The sequence below is a fragment of the Heptranchias perlo genome, chromosome 10 (genome assembly GCF_035084215.1).
Source record: "Heptranchias perlo isolate sHepPer1 chromosome 10, sHepPer1.hap1, whole genome shotgun sequence".
Taxonomy (NCBI): domain Eukaryota; kingdom Metazoa; phylum Chordata; class Chondrichthyes; order Hexanchiformes; family Hexanchidae; genus Heptranchias; species Heptranchias perlo.
This window is the reverse complement of record NC_090334.1, coordinates 7,436,000-7,453,294: the sequence shown is the minus strand read 5'-3', so window position 1 is coordinate 7,453,294 and position 17,295 is coordinate 7,436,000. Positions and strand designations below refer to the sequence as shown.

General features: G+C 41.8%; 1 protein-coding gene across 1 annotated transcript in view; it reads left to right on the top strand.

The window, feature by feature from the left end:
* The window catches only part of zfyve19 (zinc finger, FYVE domain containing 19), a 48,386-nt gene extending 35,089 nt beyond the window's left edge, over positions 1-13,297 (top strand). Inside the window, exons 10-11 of the mRNA XM_067991182.1 lie at positions 2,384-2,523; positions 10,621-13,297. Coding sequence (XP_067847283.1) covers positions 2,384-2,523; positions 10,621-10,693 — 213 coding nt within the window. The 3' untranslated portion in view covers positions 10,694-13,297. The remainder of the gene's footprint in view (positions 1-2,383; positions 2,524-10,620) is intronic.
* Positions 13,298-17,295: the final 3,998 nt, after the last annotated feature.

The following is a 17,295-nucleotide window of genomic DNA, read 5'->3' as shown; positions in this document are numbered from 1 at the left end:
AAAACAAAAGCCAATCTCTCAATATCAGATGTTTTCTGGAGGAGTTAGAGAGAGGGGGCTGACCTTTTCTGCATCTTCTGTAAAAGACGACAGATTCAGCCACTTCCAGTCATTGTTCACAAAAAGAGTCAACCAGGGATCTCAGTCCAGCTAATCTAACTCAACTATCATCTAGAACCTTCACTGGATATCCCACTGATTGGGTTTGCATTGATTAATTAATCTGCTGTTCTGTGCTACCTGCAGGTGTATGCCAATCATGAGCCAAATGCTGCCAACTACTAAGGTTAGATGTTTTGGAGGATAGCTCAGTTCAAGGAAACCGTGTACTCCCCTCAAGAGAACCAAACGTTGTTCCTAAGGACATGGGTTCCCTTTCTGGACTTCTGCAAACAGACACAAGAGTTCAAGGGATGTTGACGGTTCAGGGAGTTCCCAGTCTTGGCCATTGTGTGTTTCCTCCCTCGAATGGATGGAGCCTTGTTCTCTCAGACCACGGTCATACACCCTCCCAGTAACTGGCGCAGAGTGTTGACCAGAGGGCCGGTGTGGCAGACCGAAAGGGAAGAAAAAAAGTATATTAAGTATGGGCCAATAAGAAAGAAAAAAAAGATTAATGGGATATGTGGCCTTGTAATACGGACAGCCCTGTAGGAGATCCGTCAGCTCCTATAGAACACATCTTCAGAACCTCATGCAGTTTGCAGAGTCTATATTTTTATGGAGCAAACACTTTATTTCCTTTTGCTATTTGTTTTTACAAATTTCCAGTTTCAACACGCAATTTGCAACTTAAGTTTTGAACTGCTTACTTTACGATATCATCGGGTGTAAAGAAATAATATCCTCATTCTATCACATCTTTTGGGGTATTTTCTACCCATTAGATTTTGCATTTTATCTTTTCAGAGAATTTAATATTTAAAGACTGCCATCCGTAGGGGAATGATGGAATGTGGGCTTCTGTCTACCATTCCCGCAGAGCCTGCCTGAACTGTGTCATATTAAGGAGGCACAGCTCCCCCAAAGGAATGTGAGAGAGAGACATCCCTGGCACCACCTGGCCTACTGTCTGATGTGAAAAGACAGTGGGAAAGGGGGAAATATATAAAAATGTACGCCAAACAAGATTCCTGCACTATGAATAAGCCATGCATAATTTCATTTTTCAAATACATGTCCAGTTCAAAAATAGAGCAAGATCCCTGCCAGGTTCCTGGCCATCTGAACTGTTTACCCTCTCCCTCCTAACAGGTGCACTAACTTGGATGTATTGGCTTGTCCAGATCACTTTTGGGGTGTGCATATTCAGTGATAAGTTGACTTCTACCAGTTCAAGTTGTAAAACAGTCATTTCATGACTTTAATAAGCCCATCTTCAAATTCCAGTGGTCAGACAAGTGACAATATTTGCAATTCCCCAGACTAAAGGGAGAACTCAGACTTCCAAATCTGAGACAAATAACGAGCAACTTTGAAAAATTTTGGCCTGAGGTACGACCTGTATGTTAAACCCATGGTTGTATATGGAGGCTGAATCCTTCCTTGAAACCCCTATCCCATAGAACCAATACACAAAACCAATTACTTTTCCCTTTCCTTGTCCCAGCATCCCAAAGATGATCCAAAGCAGTCTGGAAACTCTGCATAGTTGTGCCAACAATAGTCCAGAGAAAGACATTTTCCTTGCCCAAGTGTCCTCTCTGCAATCTAGTGCAACAGCGACTTTTCTAAAGCACCTGCTACAACTTAATTTAGAGCCTGCCACATGAAGGACATTGCCAAGTTAGATCAACTCATCTACAAGTGCCAGGTAATGATGTTCCATCAGGACTGAGTTCCACCTCAGTCAACTGGGCAAGTTCAACACTGCCAAATAAAGTATGAGACTTTCTTTCCTTCCCCCAACCCCAAGCACCCAATCTAACTCTATCACACGACAAGGTAGAGAGTAGCCCTTGAGCTACCAACATAGCTACCCCTTCCTCAACTGTGGCTGCTGCCAATGAAACATCCATACTCTGAAGTGTGTAACACTACAATAGTATATATGACTAGCAACTGTCACCTTATATCAACGTATGATCTTCTAAATACTGTGTAAGCAAAATGTACAGCGACTCCATCAATATATAAAACAATGTGGGATGTGTCATTTTTCTAAGTAATTTTTGTTGTGCCACTTGTCTGACTCGATTTTAAAATTCTCATTCTTGTTTTCAAATCCCTCCGTGGCTTCGCCCCCCCCATCCCTGTAGCCTCATCCAGGCCTACAGTCGTCCCAAGCACCTTGGGACGGTTTACCACGTTAAAGGCGCCATTTAAATGCACGTTGTTGTTGTTGTTGACTATAAGTGAATTCATAACTTTGTTTCTCGGTCAGCTGCATTTCCCACCCACTATGCCAGTTGCTGAGGTGGTTGACAGTAATGAGGAGCTCCCTTGGTGCTGTATCTGCAATGATGATGCTGTGCTCCGTTGCCGTGACTGTGATGGTGATCTCTACTGCCAGAGATGCTTTAGGTAAGAACCAACTGATTACTGGCTGGGATGCGGTTCTAGGTTGAAGGCAAAGGGATAGAGGAATCACTGCACTTAGTTGTGCAGCCTGTTACATGTTTTGATATCCCAAAATGATATATTTCACTCAAGATTTTTGCTGCTATAATACTTATTATTTCAGTAATTGTTTTCATAGAATCATAGAAAACCTATGACACAGAAGGAAGCCATTTGGCCCATTGTGTCCGTGCCGGCTGCAAATGAGCCATCCAGCCTAATCCCACTTTCCAGAACTTGGTCTATTCCCTTGTAGGTTATGGCACTTCAGGTGAATATCCAGGTACTTTTTAAATGTGTTGAGGGTTTCTGCCTCTACCACCCATTCCGGCAGTGCGTTTCAGACCCCCACCAACCTCTGGGTGTAAAAAGTTTTCCTCCGCTCCCCTCTAATCCTTCTACCAATTACTTTAAATCTATGCCTCCTGGTTACTGACCTCTGTTAAGGGAAATAAGCCCTTCCTATCCACTCTATCTAGGCCCCTCATAATTTTATACACCTCAATTAAATCACCCCTCAGCCTCCTCTGTTCCAAAGAAAACAACCCCAGCCTATCCAATCTTTCCTCATAGGTAAAATTCTCCAGTCCTGGCAACATCCTCGTAATTCTCCCCTCTGTACCCTCTCTAATGCAATTACATCCTTCCTGTAATGTGGTGACCAGAACTGTACGCAGTACTCAAGCTGTGGCCTAACTAGTGTTTTATACAGTTCTAGCATAACCTCCCTGCTCTTATATTCTGTGCCTTGGCTAATAAAGGAAAGTATTCCATATGCCTTCTTAATCACCTTATCTACCTGTCCTGCTACCTTCATGGATCTGTGGACTTGAACTCCAAGGTCCCTCACTTCCTCTACACCTCTCAGTATCCTCCCATTTATTGTGTATTCCCTTGCCTTGTTTGCCCTCCCCAAATGCATTACCTCACACTTCTCCAGATTGAATTCCATTTGCCACTTTTCTGTCCACCTGACCAGTCCATTGATATCTTCCTGCAGTCTACAGCTTTCCTCCTCACTATCAACCACACGCCCAATTTTTGTATCATCTTCAAACTTCTTAATCATGCCCCCCCTACATTTAAGTCCAAATCATTAATATATATCACAAAAAGCAAGGGACCTCGTACTGAGCCCTGCGGAACCCCACTGGAAACAGTCTTCCGGTCACAAAAACATCCGTCGACCATTACCCTTTGCTTCCTGCCACTGAGCCAATTTTGGATCCAACTTGCCACTCTCCCTTGGATCCCATGGGCTTTTACTTTTTTGACCAGTCTGCCATGTGGGATCTTGTCAAAAGCCTTGCTAAAATCCATGTACACCAACATTGGCTCCTGGTCTGCAATGCCTCAATTTTAAAATTCTCATCCTTGTTTTCGAATTCCTCCATGGCCTCGCCCCTCCCTATCTCTGAAACCTCTTCCAGTCCTACAACCCTCCGAGATCTCTGCGCTCCTCCACTTCTGGACTTTTGCCCATCCCCAACTTTAGTAGCTCCATCATTAGCGGTCTTGCCTTCAGTTACCTAGGCCCTAAGTTCTGGAATTCCCTCCCTAAATCTCTCTGCCTCTCCACCTCCCTCTCCTCCTTTAAGGTGCTCCTTAAAACCTGCCTCTATGACCAAGCTTTTTGGTCACCTGTCCTAATAGAAGAAGATGCTGCCACGACAGTAAAAGAGGAGGTACTTGAGACACTGGGCTAAAAATTGATAAAGAGGAGGTAATAGTAAGGCTGGTTATACTTAAATTTGATAAGTCACCCGGTCTGGATGGGATGCATCCTAGGTTGCTGAGGGAAGTAAGGGTGGAAATTGCAGAGGTGCTGGCCGTAATATTCCAATCCTCCTTAGATATGGGGGTGGTGCAAGAGGACTGGAGAATTGCAAATGTTACAGCCTTGTTCAAAGAAGAGTGTAAGGATAAACCCGGCAACTACAGGCCAGTCAGTTTAATCTCGGTGGTGGGTAAACTTTTAGAAACGATAATCTGGGACAAAATTAACAATCACTTGGACAAATGTGAATTAATAAAGGAAAGCCAGCACGGATTTGTTAAAGGTAAATCGTGTTTAACTAACTTGATTGAGTTTTTTGATGAGGTAACACAGAGGGTAGATGAGGGCAATGTGGTTGATGTGTATATGAACTTTCAAAAGGTGTTTGATAAAGTGCCACACAATAGGCTTGTCAGCAAAATTGAAGCCCATGGAATAGAAGGGACAGTGGCAGCATGGATACAAAATTGGTTAAGTGACAGGAAACAGAAAGTAGTGGTAAACGGTTATTTTTTGGATTGGAGGAAGTATACAGTGGTGTTCCCCAGGGGTCGGTACTGGGACCACTGCTTTTTTTTTTGATATATATTAATGACTTGGACTTGGGTGTACAGGGCACAGTTTCAAAATTTGGAGGTGACACAAAACTTGGCAGTGTAGTAAACAGTGAGGAAGATAATGATAGACTTCAAGAGGACACATGATGGATGAAATTTAACGCTGTGAAGTGATACGCTTTGGCAGGAAGAATGAGGAGAGGCAAAATAAACTAAATGGTACAATTTTAAAGGGAATGCAGGAACAGAGAGATCTGGGGGGTGTATGTGCACAAATCTTTGAAGGTGGCAGGACAGGTTGAGAAAGTGGTTTAAAAAAGCATATGGGATCCTGGGCTTTATAAAAAGAGGCATAAAGTACAAAAGCAAGGAAGTTATGTTGAACCTTTATAAAACACTGGGTCGGCCACAACTGGAGTATTGTGTCCAATTCTGGGCACCGTACGTCAAGAAGGCCGTGAAGGCCTTAGAGAGGGTGCAGAAAAGATTTACTAGAATGGTTCCAGGGGTGAGGGACTTCAGTTATGTGGATAGACTGGAGAAGCTGGGGTTGTTCTGCTTAGAACAGAGAAGGTTAAGAGGAGATTTGATAGAAGTGTTCAAAGTCATGGTGGGTTTAGATAAAATAAATAAAGAGAAAATGTTCCCATTGGCGGCAGGGTTGAGAAGTAGAGAACGCAGATTTAAGGTGATTGGCAAAAGAACCAAAGACGACATGAGGAAAAACTTTTTTACGCAGTGAGTAGTTATGGTCTGGATTGCGCTGCCTGAAAGGGTGGTGAAAGCAGATTCAATCGTGGCTTTCAAAAAGGAATTGGATAAACACTTGGAAGGGAAAAAATTTGCAGGGCTACGGGGAAGAGCGGGGTTGCTCTTACAAAGAGCTGGCACGGGCTCGATGGGCCAAATGGCCTCCTGTGATGTAACCATTCTATGATTCTGTAATATCTCCCTATGTGGCTCGGTGTCAACTTTTGTTTGATAACGCTTCTGTGAAGCGCCTTGGGATGTTTAACTACGTTAAAGGCACTATATAAATGCAAGTTGTTGTTTCAGAGAAGAAAATCCTGCTTGACCTGCACTTTGACCATTTTGAGGAAGTGACATTCCAAGTGGTTGTTGGAAAACCCCATGATGTAATGTACCTGAACTTTCAGAAAGCTTTTGGTAAAGGGCTTGTTACACAAGCTTACTGCAATGTGTATCTTTGGCAAAACATGGAGGTGGGTAAGGAACTAGTTGAAAATGAGATCACAACAGGTTCTATTAAGGGAGTGATGTCAGGCTGGGGAGATGTACTGAATGAGTGTCCAGGGATCAGTGCTGAGGCCCCTGCTGTTTCTCGTCTGCTTAAACCACCTAGATTCAGAATCACAATGCAAGTTAGTCAGATTCACAGATTACGCTAAATTAGGGGGTACAATCAAGTCTGATGAAGCAGCCAAGGAATTACAGAAGGACCTAGACACGTTTGCAAGTCGACAGAACTATGGCGGGTTAAATTGAACACCAATAAGCGCAAAGCGTTGCGTGTTGGAAGAAAATAGGGGACATGCTTAATGAATGTTGAAGTGACTGAAGGAAGAAGCAAAGGAGATCTGGGGGTGATAGGAAACTTAATACTATGTCCGGTCTTTGCAGACCAGCAATCAACAAAGCAAACAGAATGCTGAGCTATATTGGCGATTCAGTTGAGGCCATCATGCTGAAGCTGTATAGTGCTCTGGTCAGCTTGCACCTTCAGTACAGTGTTCAGTTCTGGTCACCAAGGCACAAGTGAAACATTCAAGCCTGGTAGTGATGTAGTGAAGGGCCACAAGCCATAACTCATGATATTTTTGTCTTAAGTTGTCTTTAAAACACAGTTAAAGTGCTTAGAGACTTTAACTGATAGGTAAGCCAGAATTTGTAGCAGGCTTATGTTGCCAAGTTAGTTGTGATAGTCACCTTGGAAACAGGCTTGCGAGTAAGTCTAACATTCAGTTTTCTAATATATGCAAACTTCGTAATTGGTTCAGTTTGTATTTGACTGACAGTTCCTTTTTGAATTTGAGAGATGAGTGATTCAAAATCCAGCTAGTCCTACTAACTCTTTTCTGAGATATAAAAAAACTGTTCAAGTAGGTGTTTCACAGTTTTAAAATCCCAAGAGAGTGACGGTTTTTGGAATTTGAGAAACAGGGTTTTCGCAAAATCTCAGAAGAGGCTGGTTGATATTCCTGGAAGATGGGAGAAACATTATGTTTTTTAAAAACCACTTGGAATGATTAGGTTTGCTCAGAGTTGTGAACGTTTATTATTTTGTCTACTCAAAGGACATTCCACTGTAAATCTATAACTGTTATATTACTGTTCGATTATACACTAGTTTATAATTTAATAAATTTGCTTTTTATTTAAACTTTAAATGTTCTGTTGTTTTGCTTTACCGCTTCCAAATACTTAAGTTAGATCTTACGGAGGTACAAAATAGTCCAGTACCTAAAAGCAATTACCAAATAAAGTTTACTACTCATTTACCTGGCGTGTTACCACAGGCTTATCTAACTCTCTCAAGTTTGGAGACTTGGGAGTTGTCCAAGGAAAAAAGAAACACTTGCATTTCTAAAGCGCTTTCATGACCTCAGGACATCCCAAAGCGCTTTACAGCCAATGAAGTACTTTTGAAGTGTAGTCACTGTTTTAACATAGAAAACAAGGCAGCCAATTTGTGCACAGCAAGATCCCACAGTCAGTAATAATGATGAGTTAATCTGTTTTCGTGATGTTCGTTGAGGGATAAATATCGGCCAGGACACCGAAATAGTGCCGTGGGATCTTGTACGTCCACCTGAGAGGGCGGACAGGGTCTTGTTTTAATGTCTCATCCGATAGATGGCACCTCCGACAGTGCAGCACTCCCTCAGTACTGCACTTGTGTCAGCCTAGATTTCGTAGAGTTATGTAAGATACATGAGCTGAAATAATCTAAGGTAAGAAGGTTTAAAAAGACCCAGAAACATAATTATTGCAATTTCAATTTATTTGGACATTTAAATGCTGAGCTAGGTCGAGTTTTTCCCTAAGGATTGGACTGAATGTCTCATTATGTTTAACAAACTCAGTGACATGCTGATAAAATGTTGAAATGTGCAATGAATCTCTGCTACAAGGGGATATTATTGAGATAGCGGAATTAGTAAAAAGTGGTAGATATAATTCAATGTTAGTGTGAGCTGGTACATTTTGGTAAAAAAAATAATTATACTATGAATGGGAGATGGTTGGATGATGTGGAAGAGCAAAGATATTTGGGGTCACTAACTATAATCTTTCAAAGTTCTCTAGATTCAGGAACTGTCCCTCTAGATTGGAAAATTGCACATGTCGCTCTGCTTTTTAAGAAAGAAGAGAGAGGGAAACCAGGGAATTATAGACCAGTTAGCCTAACATCTGTTGTGGGGAAATTGCTGGAGTCTATAATTAAGGATAGGGTGACTGAACACCTCGAGAATTTTCAGTTAATCAGGGAGAGCCAGCGTGGATTTGTTGAAAGGTAGGTCGTGCCTGACAAACCTGATTGAATTTTTTGAAGAGGTGACTAAAGTAGTGGACAGGGGAATGTCAATGGATGTTATTTATATGGACTTCCAGAAAGCATTTGGTAAGGTCCCACATAAGAGACTGTTAGCTAAGTTAGAAGCCCATGGAATCGAGGGATAAGTATGGACTTGGTTCGGAAGTTGGCTGAGCGAAAGGCGACAGAGAGTAGGGATAATGGGTAAGTATTCACATTGGCAGGATGTGACTAGTGGAGTCCCGCAGGGTTCTGTCTTGGGGCCTCAATTATGCACAATATTTATTAATGACTTCGATGAAGGCATAGAAAGTCTCATATCTAAGTTTGCCGATGACATAAAGATTGGTGGCATTGTAAGCAGTGTAGATGAAAACATAAAATTACAAAGGGATATTGATAGATTAGGTGAATGGGCAAAATTGTGGCAAATGGAATTCAATGTAGACAAATGAGAGGTCATCCACTTTGGATCAAAAAAGGATAGAACAGGGTACTTTCTAAATGGTAAAAAGTTAAAAACTGTGGATGTCCAAAGGGACTTAGGGGTTCAGGTACATAGATCATTGAAGTGTCATGAACAGGAGCAGAAAATAATCAAGAAGGCAAATGGAATGCTGGCCTTTATATCTAGAGGACTAGAGTACAAGGGGGCAGAAGTTATGCTGCAGCTATACAAAACCCTGGTTAGACCGCACCTGGAGTACTGTGAACAGTTCTGGGCACCGCACCTTCGGAAGGACATATTGGCCTTGGAGGGAGTGCAGCGTAGGTTTACTAGAATGATACCTGGACTTCAAGGGTTAAGTTACGAGGAGAGATTACACAAATTGGGGTTGTATTCTCTGAAGGTTAAGGGGTGATCTGATCGAAGTTTATAAGATATTAAGGGGAACAGAGGGTGGACAGAGAGAAACTATTTCCGCTGGTTGGGGATTCTAGGAGTAGGGGGCACAGTCTAAAAATTAGAGCCAGACCTTTCAGGAGTGAGATTAGAAAACACTTCTACACACAAAGGGTGGTAGAAGTTTGGAACTCTCTTCCGCAAACGGCAATTGATACTAGCTCAATTGTGAAATTTAAATGTGAGATAGATAGCTTTTTGGCAACCAAAGGTATTAAGGGATATGGGCCAAAGGCAGGTATATGGAGTTAGATCACAGATCAGCCATGATCTTATCAAATGGCGGAGCAGGCACGAGGGGCTGAATGGCCTACTCCTGTTCCTATTAAGAGCAGCATCTCAAATGGATAAGGCCATGAATAAAGCTAATGGAATATTGTCATTTTATGGCAGGAGGTATAGAATATCAAAGTCAAAATGTAATAGTGAATCTGTATAAAACTTTAGTAAGACCATGGATGGAGGAGTACTGAGTGCAGTTTTGGGCTTCACATTCTAGGAAGGATGTTGAGGCAATAGGGAAGGTACAGCGCATCCACTAGGATGCTGCCTGGTGTGAGGAAATACAAAGGTGAAGCAAGACTTGCAAAATTGGGAGTGTTTTCATTTGAACAGAGAACATTACAGGTGATTTGAAAGAGGTGTTTAAAATTATGAAGGGACAAGACAGAGTAGATAGAATAAGACTGTTTCAAGTGGCTGCGGGATGTAGAACAAGATGGCTTAAATATCAGATTAAATGCAAGAGATTTAGGATAGAGAGCAGAAAAAACATTTTACATAGAGGGTTATAAGGCTGTGGAGTGCATTAGCATAGTTAGTGATTGAAACAGAGACTATGTCAACATTTAAAAATAGATTCAATAAGTGAAGGAGAGGGGGAATAAAAGGATATGGGATTGGGACTACTGCTCATGGAGGATAAACACCAGCCCTAACTGGTTCGGCCGAACGGCCTGTTTCCGTATTGTAAATCATATGTAATTCCTTGTAACTTGCTCGTAGTATAGTTGACCCACTGGAATTTAACTGTGGCCCCCTCCACACACTTTGAAGTAGGGATAGAGTGCAAGTTTGAGTGGTTGGAAGGTGCCAAATCCATTGACACTGAGCGGAAAGGCATTTAATATGTTAATGTATGGCATTTTGCTCCTATTAAGCAATTTATTTTCATATTTGCATTCTTTCCAAGAATCCTGATCGTGCCTCTCAGCTTAACAGAAAAGGGAAACTCCTAAACGATTATCCTCTCAATTTATCTTCTCAGGGAAGGACATAATAAATCTGAGAGAAAAGAACACAGAACGTCCAAGTACCGTCCACCAAACAAGAAGAAATAAGATGCAAGGGTCCATGGCCCCTGGAACCTTCCACAGTCAGACACTAACCAAGTTTATCATCTCTTCAGCATTTGCATATCTTCCTTATTCAATTAATGCTGGGCATGAGCAAAGTGCCATAGGAGGAGCCATAATCATCCTCACAAATTGGCGCTCACAAGTGCTGCAAGACACATTGCTGCTCTAGTGTCTCAACAAGAAGCATCCAATGTTGCCCTTTTGTTATTACAAGTGGTCTTGGATGTCTGCAGTGCTGTAACAGTTCTACGTGGATCTTGTTGAGCAATGCCTAGGGTGACCACTGCAACACCTCATGCTGTGAGCTCCTTGCATTTAGAAGTGTTGCACGTTAAAGGGTTAAATGAGGCTGCAGCTTACTACACTGGAAGTTAGCTTTGAATCGTTTAACTTAGAAATAAAAGGGTTGCAAGCAGTGATTTAAATTAGAATTCACTGCAATCTGTTGTTGTGTAATAAGGTGAATGTGCTGAATTATAACTTAAAGATGTTTCAATGTGTATACTCCACTGGAACGGACAACTTAATGTATTGCTAAAGAAGGGCAAATCTTAACAATATACTGATATTTTATTAATGGAAGTGGATCGTGACTGTGTATTTTGGAAATCGCAACCTATTTTAAAACCTCCGTCCCGACCTCACTGTGGCCCATCTGCTCTCAGCTTCTACCAACTCCAACTACGCTACCCATCATCAGGAGATAGGCGAGAGTCTGGGATGACCCTGCCTCTCCGTTTTCCTTCCCGACCTGCCTGCGGGAATGTGTTTGGCTCCGGCTTGATGCTTCCCCACAGCAACAGCAGCAAAGTGGACGATCCCATCTTGATCACACCATTTAATTGAGCTGCCTGTCACAACTACTGAACTGCACTCCTTGAATATTGTCCAATCCTGGAGCTGCTTAGAGGTGCCAATGTTCTGGTTCCAAACACATCTCATGACATATTTGTGTATTTATATAGCACTGAAGGAAGAAGTTCCCCATAAAACCAAATTTTAATTTTTTTGCCTTAACTGCTATTCCCAGGCACTTCCATGTTGCAAGCAGTGTATGTGCCAGTGGTCTGTTGAATATTTGAATGCTGCCCTCAGTTACAAGGTATGATTCAGTCTGCAAAATTTCACATGTTGCTGCAAATTGCTATGTATGGTTGTGGTAAAGGCATCTGTATTTATTTTTGATTTTGAAATTTAGAATGCATACCAGACGTCATGCAAACTGAGCTTTAACTTCCTAAATGACGAATAAGGCTAGTGCTCCCAAAGACTGAGTAGTTGAAGGTGCCAACTGGTTTGATACTAAGCCAAATATAGCGTGAAGGCCCAAAGTCTTTGCAAAGTTAGCTAATCTCATCCGGGCCAGTGGTGGGGCAGGACATTTAGCCTCGGATGAGGGAAGAACATATCAGTCAGGAGATCCTGCTCCTGATCAATATTTAGTAACCCCACTGCGAATAGGGTAATTGTGCTGAATTATAACTTAAGATGACTCAATGTGTATACTCCACTGGAACGGACAACTTAATGTATTGCTAAAGGAGGGCAAATCTTAACAATATACTGATATTTTATTAATGGAAGTGGATCGCGACTGTATTATGGAAACCATAATCTATTTTAAAACCTCCGTCCCGACCTCGCTGTGGCCCATTTGCCCTCAGCTTCTACCAACACCAACTTCGCCTCCAATCTTAAGGAGATAGGCGAGAGCGAGTCTGGGATGACCCTGCCTCCCAGTTTTCCTTCCTGTTCTGCCAGTGGGAATGTGTTTGCCTCCCACTTGATGCTTCCCCACAGCAACAGCAGTCGAGGATCAGGCTGAGTTCTGCTGTCCCATGGTTGAACAACGTGCTGACACTCAACATCTGGGCTCGCTCAGGTTGGCCACTTGCCTGAAATACCCAAGGGCTGCTTGTGCATTTGAAACCATAACCCAGCTTGAGGTAAAGGCTTTACAGCAAATTGTAGGTCTAAAAAAAGAAGCAAAGTATCTGATCCTGATGCTGAGTTGCCCTGCGGTATCCAGCTAGTGATTACATAGAATGTACAGCACAGGAAATGGCTATTCGGCCTAATGGTCTTTGCTGGTGTTTGTGCTCCACACGAGCCTCCTCTCACCCATCCTCATCTAACCCGATCAGCATATCCTTTGATACCTTTCTTCCTCGTGTGCTTATCTAGCTTCCCCTTCCATGCATCTATGCGATTTGCCTCAACTACTCCAGCCTCACCTACTTCATGTGGCAGTGAGTTCCACATTCTCACCACTCTCTGGGTAAAGAAGTTCCCCCTGGATTCCCTATTGGATTTAAGTAACTATCTTATATTTATGGCCCCTAGATTTGGTCTCCCCCACAAGTGTTAATGTTTTTCTGTGTCTGTCTTACCAAAGTTTCCAATGTTATCTATGTTCAAGCTTACCATGATGTCAGTTCTAGCCTGCCATTCTATAATTGATTGTTTTACAACCCTTAGAATTCACAGCTCATTTTAATCAGGGGCAAGATTGCAAATTAGAACATATGTATAAAGGACCAGAAAAGCATACTTTAAAATCAATATTAATAAAGTAAATGACAACTGCTTCTGACTGCATGTAGGTCCTTGCAAACACTTGCTCCAATCTTCAGCAGGTTTAGGATAAAGAAATACTGATATTCCTGATGTTTTCTGTATGTAGAAATTGTCACAGGTTTGAGGCGGACAGCAGCTGTGGAACACGTTGCCCCAGCTGTGAATGTGTTTGGCAGCCTATAAGATGTGATGTGCAGGTGAGCTGCTAGCTTTCAAAGTGAAATGTAATCTCCGTCCTGAAGTTCCAAAAGATTCAAGGTGAAATGGGAAGAGTAAAGAACTTCCCAACCCACCCCCCAAAGAAACCTTGTTCAATAGAATCAATCTGTATTGAAGTTCCCTACAATGAGTGCCCATCCAGGACAGGAGAGGATCCTAATCAGTGTTGCTCCCTGTAGCCACTTATCAATGGGTCTCGTTAGATACTGAGTGTGGGTATCTAAAATGATGACTCTCCAGGGGCTGAGCAAGAAATTAACATACGGCCATCAATACGTCCTCTAAGGCAGGAATATTTTGCTTACCAAGATGGGTCAGGAGTACATCACAGTGAAAAAATTCTCCCCACTCCAACTGTACACTTAGCATTTTTTTAAAACGGTGTTGCTAAAACTGACCAGTACCGAAGTGCTGGATTTATTTGACATGATAAACGCCTTGAATGCAGCTGTTTTGTGCAGTGAGTTTCCCAACAGGTCTATGCCGGTGTTTATGCTCCACATGAGTCTCCTCTCACCTTACTTCATCTCACCCTATCAGCATATCCTTCTACTCTTTTCTCCCTCATGTGTTTATCTCGCTTCCCCTTAAATGCATCTATACTATTCACCTCAACTACTTAATGTGGTAGCATGTTCCACATTCTAACTACTCAATCAGTAAAGAAGTTTCTCCTGAATTCCTTATTGGATAAAGGATATTACTGAACTAGTTGAGTTTTTACAACAATCCGACAGCTTCATGGTCGCTTTTACTGAGACCAGTTTTTTATTTCCAGATATTTTAAACTGAATTTAAATGAACTCATTGCCACGGTGGGATTTGAACTTGTGTTCTCTGGATTATTAGCCCTGGCCTCTGGATTACTAAATCAAAAACAAAATACAGCAGATGCTGGAAATTTGAAATAAAAACAGAAGATGCTGGAAAAGCTCAGCATCTGTGGAGAAAGAGAGTTAATGTTTCTGGTCGAAGACCTTTCTTCAGTATGAAGACCTTTCTTCGACCTGAAACGTTGACTCTGTTTCTTTCTCCACAGATGCTGCCTGACTTGCTGAGCTTTTCCAGCATTTTCTATTTTTACCTCTGGAATTCTAGTCCAGTAACATAACCGCTGCTTTACCATGACTCCTAAAACAAACCAGGGCAGGAGCTGTACTCTTTTTAAAAGCTTTTTGTGAATTTTTACTGAGTGTCCCCTCTACTCAGCCCCAATAACATACCTCTGCCCCAACCCTCAGAAGAGTAGCCTTATTGCAGTTTACCATTTCCCACATTGGCCATCCTGTGGCTTGTCTGTGCGAGAATGCCAATTAATGTCATATTGGAGCAGTTTGTGCTGCAGGCTCGGGACTGGATTGAAACTCCCCAAGAGCTGTGAGCGCCTTTGGTTTTGCATTAGTTTGTGAATTGTGTAGGGCACAGATTTGTGTGGTATGAAAACAAATATTTTAAATTAATTTTCTCCCCTACCCAAATAATCAAAATCTTATGTTTTGTATCTGTATTGCTTCAATTCAACCTACTCCTTTCCCACGGGAGCTGGTTGCACTGGCTCATTCCCTAACTCCACTCTAACTGGCATTAGGAAGTATGTGAGTTGTCTGTCACTTGTAACTAATCTTCGAGGAGGAGAGAGGGAGGAGAAGGATGTGAGACGGGAAGAGAGGGAGGCTGGGTAGAGAAGGGCAGTGGAGGGGGCTGGGGGTCAGGGATGGAGGAGAGGGGCACTGGGATGGGGTGTCATAAAATAATATCGGGGCAGGTACGGAAGGCTGGAAATTTCTATTCAGGGAGGTCTCCAGATTGGAAGCATCAATACTAAAAATAGTTAAATTCTTTGTAATACTTAGAATTGTTCACACAGCCTGTATGAGGACAGACTGTGTGGTTTTAGAAAACGCATTGTTATAGAGCCACCCTTTGGCCATGATGTGAAAGGGCATGGAAGCTAAAATCAGCCGTGTTCATTAGCGGCGATTGTTCTAATGTCTATTGTCATGTTACATTTAACATTGAAAATACTACCTATTGGTGTAATGGGTATTGCAGGTCAAAGTGAATACTAAAAATGTAAGTCCTGTGGGGCAGTTGACATAGGGGTTATCGATGTATTTTGAGATGGCATGTTATGACCCTGCTCCATGATATTAATATATAATGAAGAATTTTCCAGTGTTAGTTATATCCAAGTGGTACTGGAAGAGTCTGTCATATTCTGAGCTCTGTCCAGGCACTTTTTATTTGAGCTCAACGCAACTGAAAAACTGAAATGTAACCATGCACATACAGTATCCAGGATAGCAGACCTCTGGGCGAGCAATAAGCCCTATTATCATTGAGGTATGCACTGTAAGCAGCATAAATTAAGCTGATTTCTTTGACTCTTGAACATTGCCTCACTGATAGCTAGCTCAGACTAAAATTGCTAATTCATGTTTACTGAGAACTAAGATTAAATAAGCAAAAATTCACAGCAGATTTAAATGGTAATAATACCTCATGTAGCTTTACTCCAACAGCTTAAAAACAATAAAACTTCCAAATTCCTCACCATTTTCTTCTGTAGCATAGGTCATATGTCCATGACATCAACTTTTACATGGAATGCAACACTCATAGATTGCTTGACTGGCATCGGGCCTACATATCAAAACAGCAAAGTGGGAAAATCCATGTCTTGACAAATGCTTCGCTTTGATAGCCAAACTAACATAAATGATTAAAAAAAAATGTCCCTTTGCAATTAAAACTGCCATTGAAAAATAGATTCCAAAGACACCTATACCAAGATGACTTCAATACCAATCAACACCTTGTCCAGATCTCACAAATGAATGGCTTGATGATGGATAAACAGATAAGCCTAGGAGCTACCTGGAAGATTTGCCTTACACAGCACCCAGTCTACTTCCTGTGGAAAGAGTGACTCCCTCGTCATCTTTTAGAAAACACATTGTGTTTTCAGAAGTTGCGGTATTTGAATAGCAATGGGCGAAAGTTTACAGGAGTTCCAACCTAGTCAACATGATGGCACCACTCCACCTACACAAAGGCACTTCTCAACAAGCAGTAACAGAAACTCATTTTAAGTTGTTCCAATACTGGTATAGCTACAAATTCTTAGGAAAATATCTGCAATATAAAGAGATTCTTATCATGTGAAACAGGATGGAACCTCTGAGCTGCCAGAATAATAACAACTTGCATTTATATAGCACGTTTAATGTAGTAAAAGGTCCCAAGGCACCTCACAGGAGCGTTATCAGACAAAAATTGACAAAGAGCCACATAAGGGGATATAAGGACAGGTGACCAAAAGCTTGATCAGAAGTAGATTTTATGGAGTGGCTTAAAGAGCGGTATATCATTGGAGACCTCGAGACATGATCAAGGGGAGATCCAAGCCCAGCCCCCTGCAACAAGAAACTACTCACCTACTTCTGCTTTGCCAAGCTACTGACACTGTGTGTTTTGAACTGCATTGCTTCATTGAGTAATTAATGCACACAGACTGAGACTTGTTTCTCAACATTTCTGGAAGATTTGTATGTTGGGAATCTTTCAGAATAGCTTAAGGCAACATACCAGGTTTTGAATCAACCTATAATTTGCAGGAACTGGTTCCACACAAGGAAATTATTGAAAAATCAACAGCTCTACATTTTAGGTGCATTAGTCAGTTCTGGGGCTGAACAGCATGAGCCTCAGTCTGACAGTATTTACCAAACCTATCTGTCCATCTGAACTGCAGAGATAAGAAAAAGTAAATCTAGAAAAAAATATAG